This window comes from Sinohyriopsis cumingii, unplaced genomic scaffold, assembly GCF_028554795.1.
Source record: "Sinohyriopsis cumingii isolate HCF-2022 unplaced genomic scaffold, ASM2855479v2 utg001510l, whole genome shotgun sequence".
NCBI lineage: Eukaryota > Metazoa > Mollusca > Bivalvia > Unionida > Unionidae > Sinohyriopsis > Sinohyriopsis cumingii.
Genome location: NW_028316007.1, coordinates 772,310 through 785,726, shown reverse-complemented (window position 1 = coordinate 785,726; position 13,417 = coordinate 772,310). Strand labels below are relative to the sequence as shown.

Below are 13,417 nucleotides of genomic sequence, written 5' to 3'. Positions count from 1 at the left end.
ATATCAGCAGAAAATGCTCACAATGTTGTAGTGTTTATCTATATGGACTACAGTACTCACATATCAGCAGAAAATGCTCACAATGTTGTAGTGTTTATCTATATGGACTACAGTACTCACATATCAGCAGAAAATGCTCACAATGTTGTAGTGTTTATCTATATAGACTACAGTACTCGCATATCAGCAGAAAATGCTCACAAGGTTGTAGTGTTTATCTATATGGACTACAGTACTCACATCATGTTTTTTTAAACCTATGTTTGGAAATAGTTGAAGAGTGGGGAGGGCTAATATATCTTAGTTGTATATGGAGTATTATGTTTGTATTTTATATATATGACTTTCAACATACACTCTAAGGATATAATTATAAGTGTGTATGTATATTCTGAATTTTGTCTTCATTAAAATGTCTATAGATTGAAATTCTGAAGCCCAAGCTAAAAAATGCTAATCATTACCTTTATGCCTCTGGGACAAATAGAGATTTCTTATATAATACAAGGCTAAAATGAAAAAGTCATTTTTTCTGCTTTCTAGAATAACGAATCCAGGTCAGATCATGTTCAATCTGAGTCACTTACAACATTTGTTACTCCACTGTGTCTAACAGTATTCAGTGTGCTTCATGATTATATATCATTAGAACTACATCTTGATAGATTGCTCTCTCCTATAGGTCTACTCAGTATAACTACATTTCTATTTCACTGTCTTTAAATTCTCTACAGGAATTTTGCAATTCATTTTTGACAAGTTGAGAACTCATCAAATTCAAAGCATTCTTATTTTTAGAAAATAAAGAGTACTTAAATACATATCTCACATATTTGCACATGCAGATATATATTAAAATAGTTTACAAGGAGTACTCACATGTATATTTCACATCATTACACACAGATGTCAAAAACAGTGTACAAGGAGTACTCACATGTATATTTCACATCTTTGCACACACATATAGATATCAAAAACCATTTACAACTAGTACTTATGTGTATATTTCACATCTTCACACACACAGATATATATCATAAACAGTTTATAAGGAGTACTCACATGTATAACTCACACTTTTGTACACACAGATAAACATAAAAAAAGTTTATAAAGAGTACTCACACATATAACTCACATCTTAGCACACACAGATAGACATGAAAAAGTTTACAAGGAGTACTCACATGTATATTTCACATCTGTGCACACACATACAGATATCAAAAACTGTTTACAACTAGTACTTATGTGTGTATTTCACATCTTCACACACACTGACATCAAAAACAGTTTACAAGGAGTACTCACATGTATATATCACATCTTTGCACGCAGATATAAAAAATGGTTTAAAGGAGTACTCACATGTATATCTCACATCTTTGCACACACAGACATGAAAAACAGTTTACAAGGAGTACTCACATGTATATCTCACATCTTTGCACACACATATATCAAAAACAGTTTACAAGGAGTACTCAGATGTATATTTCACATCTTTGCACACACAGATATCAAAAACAGTTTACAAGGAGTACTCACATGTATATTTCACATCTTTGCACACGCAGAGAGACATCAAAAACAGTTTACAAGGAGTACTCACATGTGTATTTCACATCTTTGCACACACAGATAGACATCAAGTATGCTATGACTACAGGAGAAGAACACAAGGCTTATCTGATAAATTGCAGTCGTAAAATCAGCATTTCCAGTAAGGAGTGGAAATACTCAAACCCAAATATTTATTTAGCAGAATAAATTTCTCTGCTTAAATTAATTAAATTAATCATCAAAATTAGTCTTGACAGTTTGAACAAACTTCATCAGTCACCACTGACATAGTGCATAACTGAAAAAGTAAAAAACACATACTGAGTAGACCTAATTTATCAATATTTCTGAAATTAATTATGATTAAATATTTTTTTCAAGTCTGCATTAGAAATGAATAACTTTCTTTTTAAGATATGATGATCTTCGAAAGAGCAATGAAGAACAAAAATGTCTTTATTTATAATATAGCATGCATTTAAGGTCCAGTTTATGTTTATTTCACAGTATGTCTTGTTTTGACTTTACTATCACCTGACAAAAGATCATGGTGGACAATGCATGTGCTAAATGGTAAATGTCAACCAAAAGGCTTTATATCCGGCTAAAATTAAATTTTTCAGAGTTCCATTGCCATATTGTGACATGACATTGGCATATGCATATTATGTCAATGAATTACCAATCTAAACTCTTACTGATGTTGCAACATTTTATTATAGAGGTAAGTCTATCCACGGAAAAAGACTTTTTACCAGCTTTTTGGACTGTTCAGAAGGTAAAGTAAACCTAGTCCTTTCTATTGGAGAAAACTTTTTCTGTTAGTAAGTCTATCTCCACTAGCAAAAAATGTATCAGGCTAGCCCCCTATCAGGGAGAAAAACTGAAATGTACAAGGCAAGCTCACCAGGATTTATCGTAGGTAAAACACAGAAATATGCAAGGCAAGCCCCTGGATTTATCATGGTGTGATGTGATGTGATTTGGATTTTTAACGTAGCTTTAACAATTTTTCAGTCATATCGCTATGATGTCTGCAATGTGGCAGTTTATAGTGATGTCTAGCACTGAGGCATCATGCTGCAGACATGTAGCATGATGTCCCACCCAGTCACACTATCCTGACACCAGGCCGACCAGTCCTAACACTAACCTCTTAATGCTGAGCACCAAGCGAGGCAGCTGTAAGTACCATTTTTGTAAGTCTTTGGTATGACTCGACTGGGGATTGAACCCACGACCTTCTGCATCCAAAGAAAGACGCTCTAACCACTAGGCCACTGGAGTGGTGATTTATCATGGAAGAAACACTGAAATGTACAAGGCAAGCCCACCCCACCCCCAATTTATCATGAGAGAAAAACTGAAATGTACAAGGTAAGTCTCCTGGATTTATCATGGGAGAAACAGTGACATGAAAATTTGTAATTTGTGTGTGGTTATGAAGGGTTTATCCTACAAAAATGTTCCATCTGTTGTTTTATTTTGGATTTCTGATTAAGAGTAGATTTAGAGAAATGCTTAATTTGAAACACATGTTGCCTAGCTGTGCATTTAAAACAGTCTCAACCAAAGGCTAGCTCTATATATAAATTAGTACCCAAGGGCTAGTTTAATACACATATTAGTCATGTTCACTTTAATAAGTTTATTATTCATGACATTGCCTTGTTCCAGCATCTCAACCATATTTGACAAGCATTTATATGAATACCATAGCAGTGTACAGTAAACAAAAACAGAAATTTCACTTACGACTTTCCTCATATTCTTTCACAAGCTGGTTCAGAACTTCGTATGCTGAAAAGAAACGGAAAGGGAACTGCTTGCTGTTCACTACTGCTCCCTGTAAGGAACAAAAATATTACGAGTTTAATCCAAAACAGTTTTAAATAGCAAAATGACAACAGGAAACAGATTACCATATATACCTGCTTGTAAGTCAACTGTAAATTGAACTGACACAGACTTGCCATTGCATAATGCACAGGAAGATCTGGAACTATGCCGATTTTGGAAGTAATCAGTATGACAAACGTATATCCTTATGTTACATTATGCAATTGGACTCCACTTATATGCAAACATATATGGTACTTGCTTGTGCCATGTAAACTGATTATGCATCTGGACTCAACTTATATGCAAGCATATATGGTACTTACTTGTGCCATGTGTAAACTGAGTATGCATCTGGACTCAACTTATATGCAAGCATATATGGTACTTACTTGTGCCAATGCTAGGTGTAAACATCACTGATGCATGAAATATGGGTCATAATGGCAATGTTAACAAGATGGGGGGGGTTAAATAGTACTAATCTCAATAAAATGCATCTCCACACTTACTGAAATGTACGTTAAAATTTACCATATGCCATCAATGTGTGAAATGTAGGTAACACTTATCTATTCTGAGATAAAGATGTTGTATTACTTTAAATGTATTCTTTTACTCAGCTGGCTGATGATGACACAGGTGCCCACATTGATCGGAGTTGCAAGGATACAGCAATATCTATCAGGTATTGGAGTATCAATACTTTTATGCTGATACAAAAAATCATATCATTACACTAATATTGCAACAACAAGGATACAAAGTAAAATATGAGATATTGTAAATTTCTTGATGAAGTTATTAGACTGACAGACAAATTATCATTTTATAGAGAAATAAGTTTATTTCAAATTCTTATGTAATATGGCCAGATTTGACAACAAAATACAATGTAGATCTACTGTATTCCAATTACTAAAAAGAAAATGTGTGTGTGTGATTAAGATTTTTAATGTAGCTTTAGCAATTTTTCAGTCATATCACTATGATATCTGCAGTGTGGCAGTTTTTAGTGATGTCTAGCACTGGGGCATCATACCACAGTCATGTAGCATGATGTCCCACCCAGTCACATTATCCTGACACCAGGCTGACCAGTCCTAACACTAACCTCTTAATGCCGAGTGCCTAGTGAGGCAGCTGTTAGTACCATTTTTGTAAGTCTTTGGTATGACTCAGCCAGGGTTTGAACCCACGACCTCCCACTTCCAAGGCAGACTCTCTAACCACTAGGCCACCGGAGCGGTCTACTAAAAAGAAACTCATTTACAGACAGGTGTGATAATGCATATCGTTTCAGGATATTTCTATGATGACAAATATTTCACTGCACCACCAGTGCAATACAAATCTCTAATACAGATAAAATTTAATAGACAAACAAAGTCAGTAAATCATCAGATGTAAAGATTTAAGTGACCTTTACATGTCCAAATTTAACAATCTCACGAAGTTTTATTTTAATCAATGCAACATAAACAGACGTGTAGATATATAAATTTCAATGGTGTAATTTATAAACCTAGAGTTTAATGCTGTACAAATTCACACTGGTGTGTAAACATACACATAAATAGAAACTTCTAACAGTACCATCTACTGTTCCATTTCAACTAAGGACACTGAACTTTGTCATTACATAAAAAGAAACTTTTATTTACAAAAAAATGATTTATCAATAGATCTTTAATAATAAAGCCTGAAAAGAAAACTAGAAATGTAAAAATATGACACAGATGTCCCACCCCTTCAATGCACCTGAAAGGAGAATCTTCAAGCAAAAACAAGGGCCATAACTCTGTAAAATTTAGTTGGAGAACAGAGACAATCAAACTTGTACAACATAAACAAATTTGGATTCAGTCCATGACAACCTTCGAAAGTTCCTAGGAGGAAACAAATTTGGTTTCAGTCTATGATGTCCTTCAAAAGTTGTTAGGTGGAAACAAATTTAGTTTCAATCCATGATGACAATCACAAGTTCCTAAGTAGAAACAAATTTGGTTTCAGTCAATGATGTCTTTAAAATTTCCTCAGCAGAAACAAAATTCAGATTAAGTTACACAGAATATAACTCCCAAAAACTTAGTTTGGAAATGGTGAAAACTGAACTTGACCTAGGCCTACCAAATTGGTTTCATTCTGCAAGTCAATGAAAAGGTATTGTCAATTATTGTGGAAATTAAATTTGTAACAGATGTTAGCTGACTTGATAGATTAAAATGGATCCACTAATGTCCCCACCTCCTATTTATTGGGAAAATAAAAAAGAAGATCACTCTGTGTTTTACCTTTGTATTTGCCAGAGTTTTGCTGAGCAGTTTGTCTCACACACACAGACTGTCCTACCTACAATGTGTATTTTCTTTATGACTGTAGTCTGCATTATTGACAAGAACAATGACACTGGTGTGATCTCTGCTTTAACAATTGTGAGATTATATATATATATATATATATATATATATATATATATATATATATATATATATATATATATATATATATATCCTGCTATCTGCTTACACATTCAAGATCATAGAATTTACTAACCTCATCAGTAAGCTTCTTGATGACCCAGTTATGGTGCTTCTCTGATATCCCTGCCTTAATCAAGTTCCTGAGGTTTCTCAACATGGCCATGAAGGGCAATTTTTTATGGTCTGTAAAACAGAAAATAAGATCTATATCAGCAAATGAGGTCACCATTGTATCTTAGCATATCTGCATTCACAGCATTTAACTGACATATTTTCATGGGTATCCCCATTGTATCTTAGCCTGTCTGCATTCATCGCTTTGAATTGACATATTTTCATGGGTATCACCATTGTATCTTAGCCTGTCTGCATTCATAGCTTTGAATTGACATATTTTCGTGGGTATCCCTATTGTATCTTAGTCTGTCTGCATTCATAGCTTTGAATTGACATATTTCCATGGGTATCCCATTGTATCTTAGCCTGTCTGCATTCATCGCTTTGAATTGACATATTTTCATGGGTATCACCATTGTATCTTAGCCTGTCTGCATTCATAGCTTTGAATTGACATATTTTCATGGGTATCCCCATTGTATCTTAGCCTGTCTGCATTCATAGCTTTGAATTGACATATTTCCATGGGTATCCCCATTGTATCTTAGCTTGTCTGCATTCATCGAATTCACATTATCTGTGTTTGCTATTTGGTCACAGAATGTTGTGCCTCTATGTTATGAAGTGGGCAATTCTAGAAAGCATGTTCCCACATATTTCTGGTGAGATGTGGGTTTCAGAAGGTACGATGTGTTCCACTGATTGAAGATTGCCATAGATATGTTGATTGCACAGTTAAGACATTATAAATTAACTCTTAGGCACCCAAAATGAAAACTGAAGGAAGGCATTATGAGAAAACAAATTTACAGGTAGAGAAAAAGAACATATCTATAAGCATTTACAAATATATACAAATAATCAATTATAATAACAAATAATCTGTAGGAATTTTGACTGCTATTGCTTATAGTAACTACATGCACAAAGTGGAAGCCAGATAATTAATTCTAGTAATAACTTACCTGTAAGAAGGTCAATTTGTGACTGCCTATACAAGGAAAATAACTGAAGTGTCACTAAGAATATACATGCATGAGCTGGATACTGTTGAGTAAACCATGTATAGGATACTTACCTGTACTTATCCAACTGTAGTGGAAGCTATACAGTAATATAAATGAGTTTTCTATATTACACACAAAACCTTGACAAAAAAAGGAATTGAAGCATCACTTTTGATACTTACAGAGCAGGCGCTACAATATTCATTATGAGACAATGTAATTTGTAGGAAAGGTATAATGACATTCTATAGAGGTAAAATCAGTAAAGCATCACATATACAACTATGAATTAGACAACAAGACAAAACAATACAGAAACTTAACTGTATATATCCAGACTCTGCGGATATTATATAGCAATTGTACCTGAACTTTCATTACTATGCACCAGTCCAGTACTTACTAATTAACTGAGTTTTCATTATTATGCACCAGTCCAGCACTTACTAACAGAGTTACAACAATGTGAGATGATGCCATTGTAACTCATGCAGGTATGTACCAAAGGCACCTAAGTGTGTGAAGCTGGCAAAGCAATAACATAGAAAAACAGGAAATTCGTCTTTGACAATATAATGAATAGAAAAGTTGGAAATTTATACATGAAATACACCTCCAACATGTTTTAAGGAAGAAAACTTCCGAACTGCTGGTATGGATTTTGCGAGGCCTCTGTGTCTGAAGAATGCATGCTACTCTGAATGAGCAGAAGTAGTAACTACCTATCCTGGCATCAGAGGGAGATCACTCTAACTGCAACCTAAGTGGGCAGATAACTTGTAGCTTTTACGTAAAAGTTTTAGACAGAAGAAATCAATAAACATAACAAATGTACAAGAGTTCGAGTTGCATCTTAAATGACATAATAAGATAATGAGTCAATAATTTACCAATAAATTTTCATAAAAACTGGTGCTGAAAACAGTCTTGTTCAGTATAGTACTTCGGTTAAATTCTGTAAAGTTGTTGTTGTTGTTGTTGCTGTAGGGTTTAACGCCATTTTTCAGCACAAGATAGGCTATACATGGAGGCCAGTATAACTGGTGGAGGAAGAACCCTGGAAAACCACCGACCCACGAGAAGCTACTGGCAGGCTTTCCCACGTACCCACGCTAGCCGAGCCTTGGACTCGAACATGCGCAGACAGAGGTGAGATGGCAGTGATCCAGAACGGTGAGCGCTTTAGACCACTCGGCCACTTGGGGCCCCTTCTGTAAAGTAGTTTTTAATGAAGAAATCATTCCCTTTTTTTGTGATTTTAGTAACAGCAGCCATATTTGATGGCAGATTGGCATAATTTGCTGAAACTTTAAAGTACTTCACACCAGAATGCTGTCAAACTTAGTCAAATTCTGTTAAGTTGTTTCTTTGAAAAAGTAAAGAATTTTTTGTTCTTTAGTGATGGCGGCACATCTGATACAAAATCAGCATCATCTGTATAAAGGAGAAGACACTAAGTTCCAGAAAGCCTTCTGTCAAATTTGGGAAAATTCTGCTCAGCCATTTCAAGATTTTATCTTTTTCTATTTTTTCATAATGGTGGCTGTATTTGACCACAGATCATAATGGTGACTGTATTTGACCACAGATCATAATGGTGGCTATATCTGACCATAGATCATAATGGTGGCTATATTCGACCATAGATCATAATCGTGGCTATATCTGACCATAGATCATAATCACTTCAAATACTTCTGGTCAGTTCTGGAGATGAGCAATCTACCATATATACTCGATTATAAGCCAAATAATTTAGGAAAAAATAAAGGCCTGGAAGATCGGGGGTCGGCTTATCCGTGGACCAATGTCTAAACTTGACAGTTTTTAGGTATTTTTGTTGACTACTGTAATAGCTGTAAATCTTGGTACACGAAACAATATGCATCCAAGTCATTCCACTCTAGCAATACAGTGTTGTTTGCCAAAGCTTATGGGTCCAGGACTGGAGAAACAATGTTTAGGAATTTGGAATTTCACCTTGTTGCAAGCAGGTCCAACAACCATCAGTCCCACTGAGTACATATCTGAGTGAAAATCGATATTACATTGACTGTACTGATACAAAGAGTTGGCCAGTATGTTTAGACATCCTGGGATATGAGCAACATATATATTGATTTGTTACTGACATCACCACCTTGGAAAGCCACACATCATGATGCAAAGGTCTGTGTACTTGGTTCCTCCTTATCAATTTAGATCAGTCAATGCTGCAGAGTTGTCAGACAGAATAAGAACTTATTTGCCGTTTAAAAATTCCCACCACCAGTGAAAGGCTTTCACAACTGTATTCATCTCCAGAAGACTGATATGCAGATAGCATTCCTGGGGAGACCATGCACCAGTGTCTTCCTTTAAGGATGGCAGTAGGTGGGCTCGCCAGCCTTCCATACTTGCCTCAGTACAGACTGTAATCTTGAGCAGTTGTATGTGCAGAGATATGAATGTCATGAGCCAAGGTGGATGCCACAATCCGGCAGGTTGTGCCTCAAATGTCTGCAGATGCGGAGAGGTTGGTCCAGTGGGCAAACTTCTTGGCCTTCATTGGCACTGAAGAATAATTTGCAATGGGCACATAAAATGGCAACCTAGGACAATGAGGTCTGCTGCTGCAATGAGCAATCCTAGAAGGCAAAGGAATTCCCATGCAGATAGAATTTTCCTCAAAAGTAAAGAAGCCAACATGGTTTGGATTTTCAATGCCCAATTCTGAGGGGGATGAACAATGCTGCCTGTGTATTGAACTCCATACCTAGGTAAACAAATTATTGAGATAGTACCAGGTTGGATTTTTCCTTGTTGATGAGAGGCCCAGGCTGGTAAGCAGTGTAACAAAGGTTATCATGTCGTGTTTGATATAACTCACCTGATGTTTCTGTAGGATGTCATTAAGGTAACTTGATGTTGCTGCCATAAAAATGGACTGGACATGCGCCATTACTCAATTCACCATACAAGTGTCTTCACTTGTATTATGAGTCAAGTAATGGTGCATGTCCTAACCTGTGGCTGATGTTGAGTCCCAATGGATGTGCCCTGAATTGGTGTATGATGTTGTAGGCAATCGCAGGAATGTCCTGGAAGCCTTGTGAATAAGAACATAAAGGTATGCATCTTTTAAGTCTACACTGATGGTGAAGTTTCCTTCTTGGGTGGCATTCCAAAATACACCATAGTGTTTCCATTGCGAATGAAGGGGCATGAATGAGTTGATTAGGGCATTTAGGTCAATCACTGGAGGTAAAGTACCATTGCCTTTGGGACCAAGAAAAGTCTGAGATAAAACCTAGGAGAAATGCTGAAATGAACAATAGGTGCTTTATCCACTTTGGCTTTGCAAGAACTGTGGGCATCACTGTGTAGAGCTGTGATATGACAGTTTTCAGTATTGTGTCCTATGTGTGGACCTTGCCTCTGTTTGTTGATTTCCTATACTATCTCTGTATTGAGGTTGTGGTTGCTGGGAGGGAAATTGGTTTCTTTGGTGGGTTGTTTGCAGACTTATTCAATCTGGCTGCTAAATGGATGGTTAGGATAAAGGTAATGCTCTTATGGTGGTTCTTCAGGAAGTGCATGCTGATAGCACCAAGTCGTGCTCCGCCAAATGTAAATTAGTAAATTAATAAACAAATTAGTAGCTGTGGATGCAGTGTTGGCCAAAATGTGTCCAGCAGCTCTGTTCAATACTTGGGCCATTCTTGACACTGACATGTAAGAAGACAGACACAGAAACAAAGACAAAGTCCAAGATCAAAACCACAGCAACAATATAGTGCACTAACTGCCGAATATCATCAAAGGCCATCCGATCCATAGGTATGGAGTGTGGCTTTGTCATCCCCAAAGCAGCAAGACCACTGTTGACTGCTGGAGTTTCCAAATGAAATATTGGTGTAAGGCCAATGTAGAACCACCGACAAACTGATGATGAAGGCAGGTCAGAATGCCTATAACTTAAGTAAATGAAGTTGGACTCTGGTGATGGAGTGAGGTCGGGCCAGAACTCCAGGGCTTAAAGGCAGAAAACATCCTCAATGGAGATTTGAAAGGCTGAATCTTCCCATGACATCATATAGTCTAGAGAGCAAACCTGTATGAGTATGAGGTATTCGGACATGCATAAGACTTAGCTGGTGAAAAGTGACGAGATCTGCTGCTATTAAACTTGTAGAACCACCTGAATTAGAAACTGTGACTCTGAGACAGTCGCTGAGTAAAGAGTCTCTTTTCGTGGCAAAGTGAAGACAAATTGTGAAGCAACATCTGTTGAAGCATGAGGAACTATTCATGTCATTGTGCTGAATTAGTGTTTTAAAGTGGTAAGTGGGGCAGACTGGTCCTTGCACATGTCTGCAAAAGTGAGGTTTGATGTACTGGAAGCTAGGCTGTTAGTGATCCCTAGAATATGGCCTAGGCTGATCACAAAGAAATGGGCCATCCATATGGAAGGATATCATTAGGATCATCTGTTTGGGATGAGTTATGGGATATTTGATCCATGTAATCTGTCTCTATGTCTGCTGAGTTAGGGGGCTGTTTGTTAGCTCTGTCCTGTGCTCTTCCACAACAGGAATCAAGTTGAACCCCAAGGAAGCAAAGTAGAGGGAGTTGCCAATAATACTGAGTCCTGTGGTGTTGACTTGGTTATCAGAGATGTTTCAGAGCATGTCAATATCCAATGCTTCATGGTTGAAGAGTTGATTTATCTCCCTTGTCTACCAGAAATTCTCACAAAGGCAAAAGCTCTGCATGCAAAACAAAGCAATGAAGCACACATGTCAAATATAATCACAATACCACCTGTAAGGAGGAGAAGTATGAACCTATGGGCTTGCACATATCATGTTGGAATACAGTGTTGGCACAGAGCTATACCAAATGATGGTTACCTGGAAAAAAGTGATAGCAGATGATCTCAATTACAATATATAAGGATTTTCTTAATGCCATAAAGACGTGCACACAAAAATATTTTAGCCCAAACCTATCTGGTGAAGTCACATAGGCTACCCATGAGAGAGACTAAGTGCTCTCTAATATGATGGAATGCTTTTGCATATAAACATCACTCAAGTGTTGCCTATAGAAATAGGCATGAGCAAGAAGTAACTGAGTAAGTTTGTATAGAAATCTGACATATACTTGTCTGAATAGAGCGGAAGCAATACAGAAATGTATACAAGTGCCTAAATTACACACAAAAAGACCTACACATAAAAGGGAACTGAGGTACCATTATAGATACGATCAACAATATCAATTATAAGGCAATAACCTGTATGGAAAAAGGCCCACAGACCGACTGTACAAGTAAAAGCACTGTATGGAAAAAGGTCCAAAGGCTGCCTGTACAAGTAAAAATACTGTATGGAAAAAGGCCCATAGGCATCCTGTACAAGTAGAAACACTATGGATAAAGGCCCACATACTGCCTGTACAAGTAAAAACACTATGGAAAAAAGCCCACAGACTGCCTGTACAAGTAAAAACACTGAAGTTGGTGCCTGGATGCTACAAATACCTTGGAATAGAAACTCACTGATATGTACCAATTCATAATGGAATCACATATATATTACAGGTTTTTTAATAAGCACTAGAGACTTGCACATACAAAATAATTATAGCCCGAATTGAATGTGAAGTCACTTAGGCTCCCCATGCAAGTAATCAGATGTGTGACAATGACATAGTGTGAAGAAATTGTAACGGCAGAACTTTGTCAGGATAGGAAGAGACAAACATTGGAAATAGTTGGAGTACACTTTCCTAAGAAGCGAAAAAAACTCCTCCAACTTGTAATGGCATAACTTCCAAATAGATTCTGACTTTCTTGCCAGGCCTCTCATGATGACAGTGTGCTTCTTGGCACAAGTGAAAGTAGTAATTGAGAGGAGCTTGGACTTTGCCACCAATTCTTACATCTAAGGGAGATCACTCTGCCTGACCACCAAACAGGTCAGCAGACAATTTTTAACTCCCTTTAGGTCAAGCAGTATCTGGGAGGGCTGGATTTTCCAGGTAAAAGACCATCATGCCTGGATTTTTTGTCACATTTGGCCAAATTCTTTTGAGCAGGTGTTGAAAAAAGTAATTAATAGGTTTCTTTATGGCAGTCATATTGTGTTGGTTGATTGGCATCCACCAAATATATCTTAAAGAACTCGATACCATTAAAATCTCTATAACATCATATGCAAACTGGTCAAATGCTTTTGAGAAATTGTAAATAAGTACTGCAAAAGATGATGGACAACACATCATAATCTCAAATGACCTTGCAGCCAGATGATGGACAACACATCATAATCTCAAGTGACCTTACAGCCAGATGATGGACAACATGTCATAATCTCAAATGACCTTACAACCAGATGATGGACATGTCATAATCTCAAATGA

At 36.8% G+C, this 13,417-nt stretch overlaps 1 protein-coding gene across 2 annotated transcripts in view; it reads right to left on the bottom strand.

Annotated features, from left to right (window-relative positions):
• Positions 1 to 13,417, bottom strand: part of LOC149772396 (telomerase protein component 1-like) — a 237,552-nt gene that overhangs the window by 180,717 nt on the left and 43,418 nt on the right. For both annotated transcript variants that reach the window (XM_089947879.1, XM_089947880.1), the window contains exons 10-11: positions 5,962 to 6,071; positions 3,322 to 3,412 (exon numbers count right to left, since the gene is read on the bottom strand). In XM_089947879.1, the coding sequence (XP_089804005.1) occupies positions 3,322 to 3,412; positions 5,962 to 6,071 (201 nt within the window). The remainder of the gene's footprint in view (positions 1 to 3,321; positions 3,413 to 5,961; positions 6,072 to 13,417) is intronic.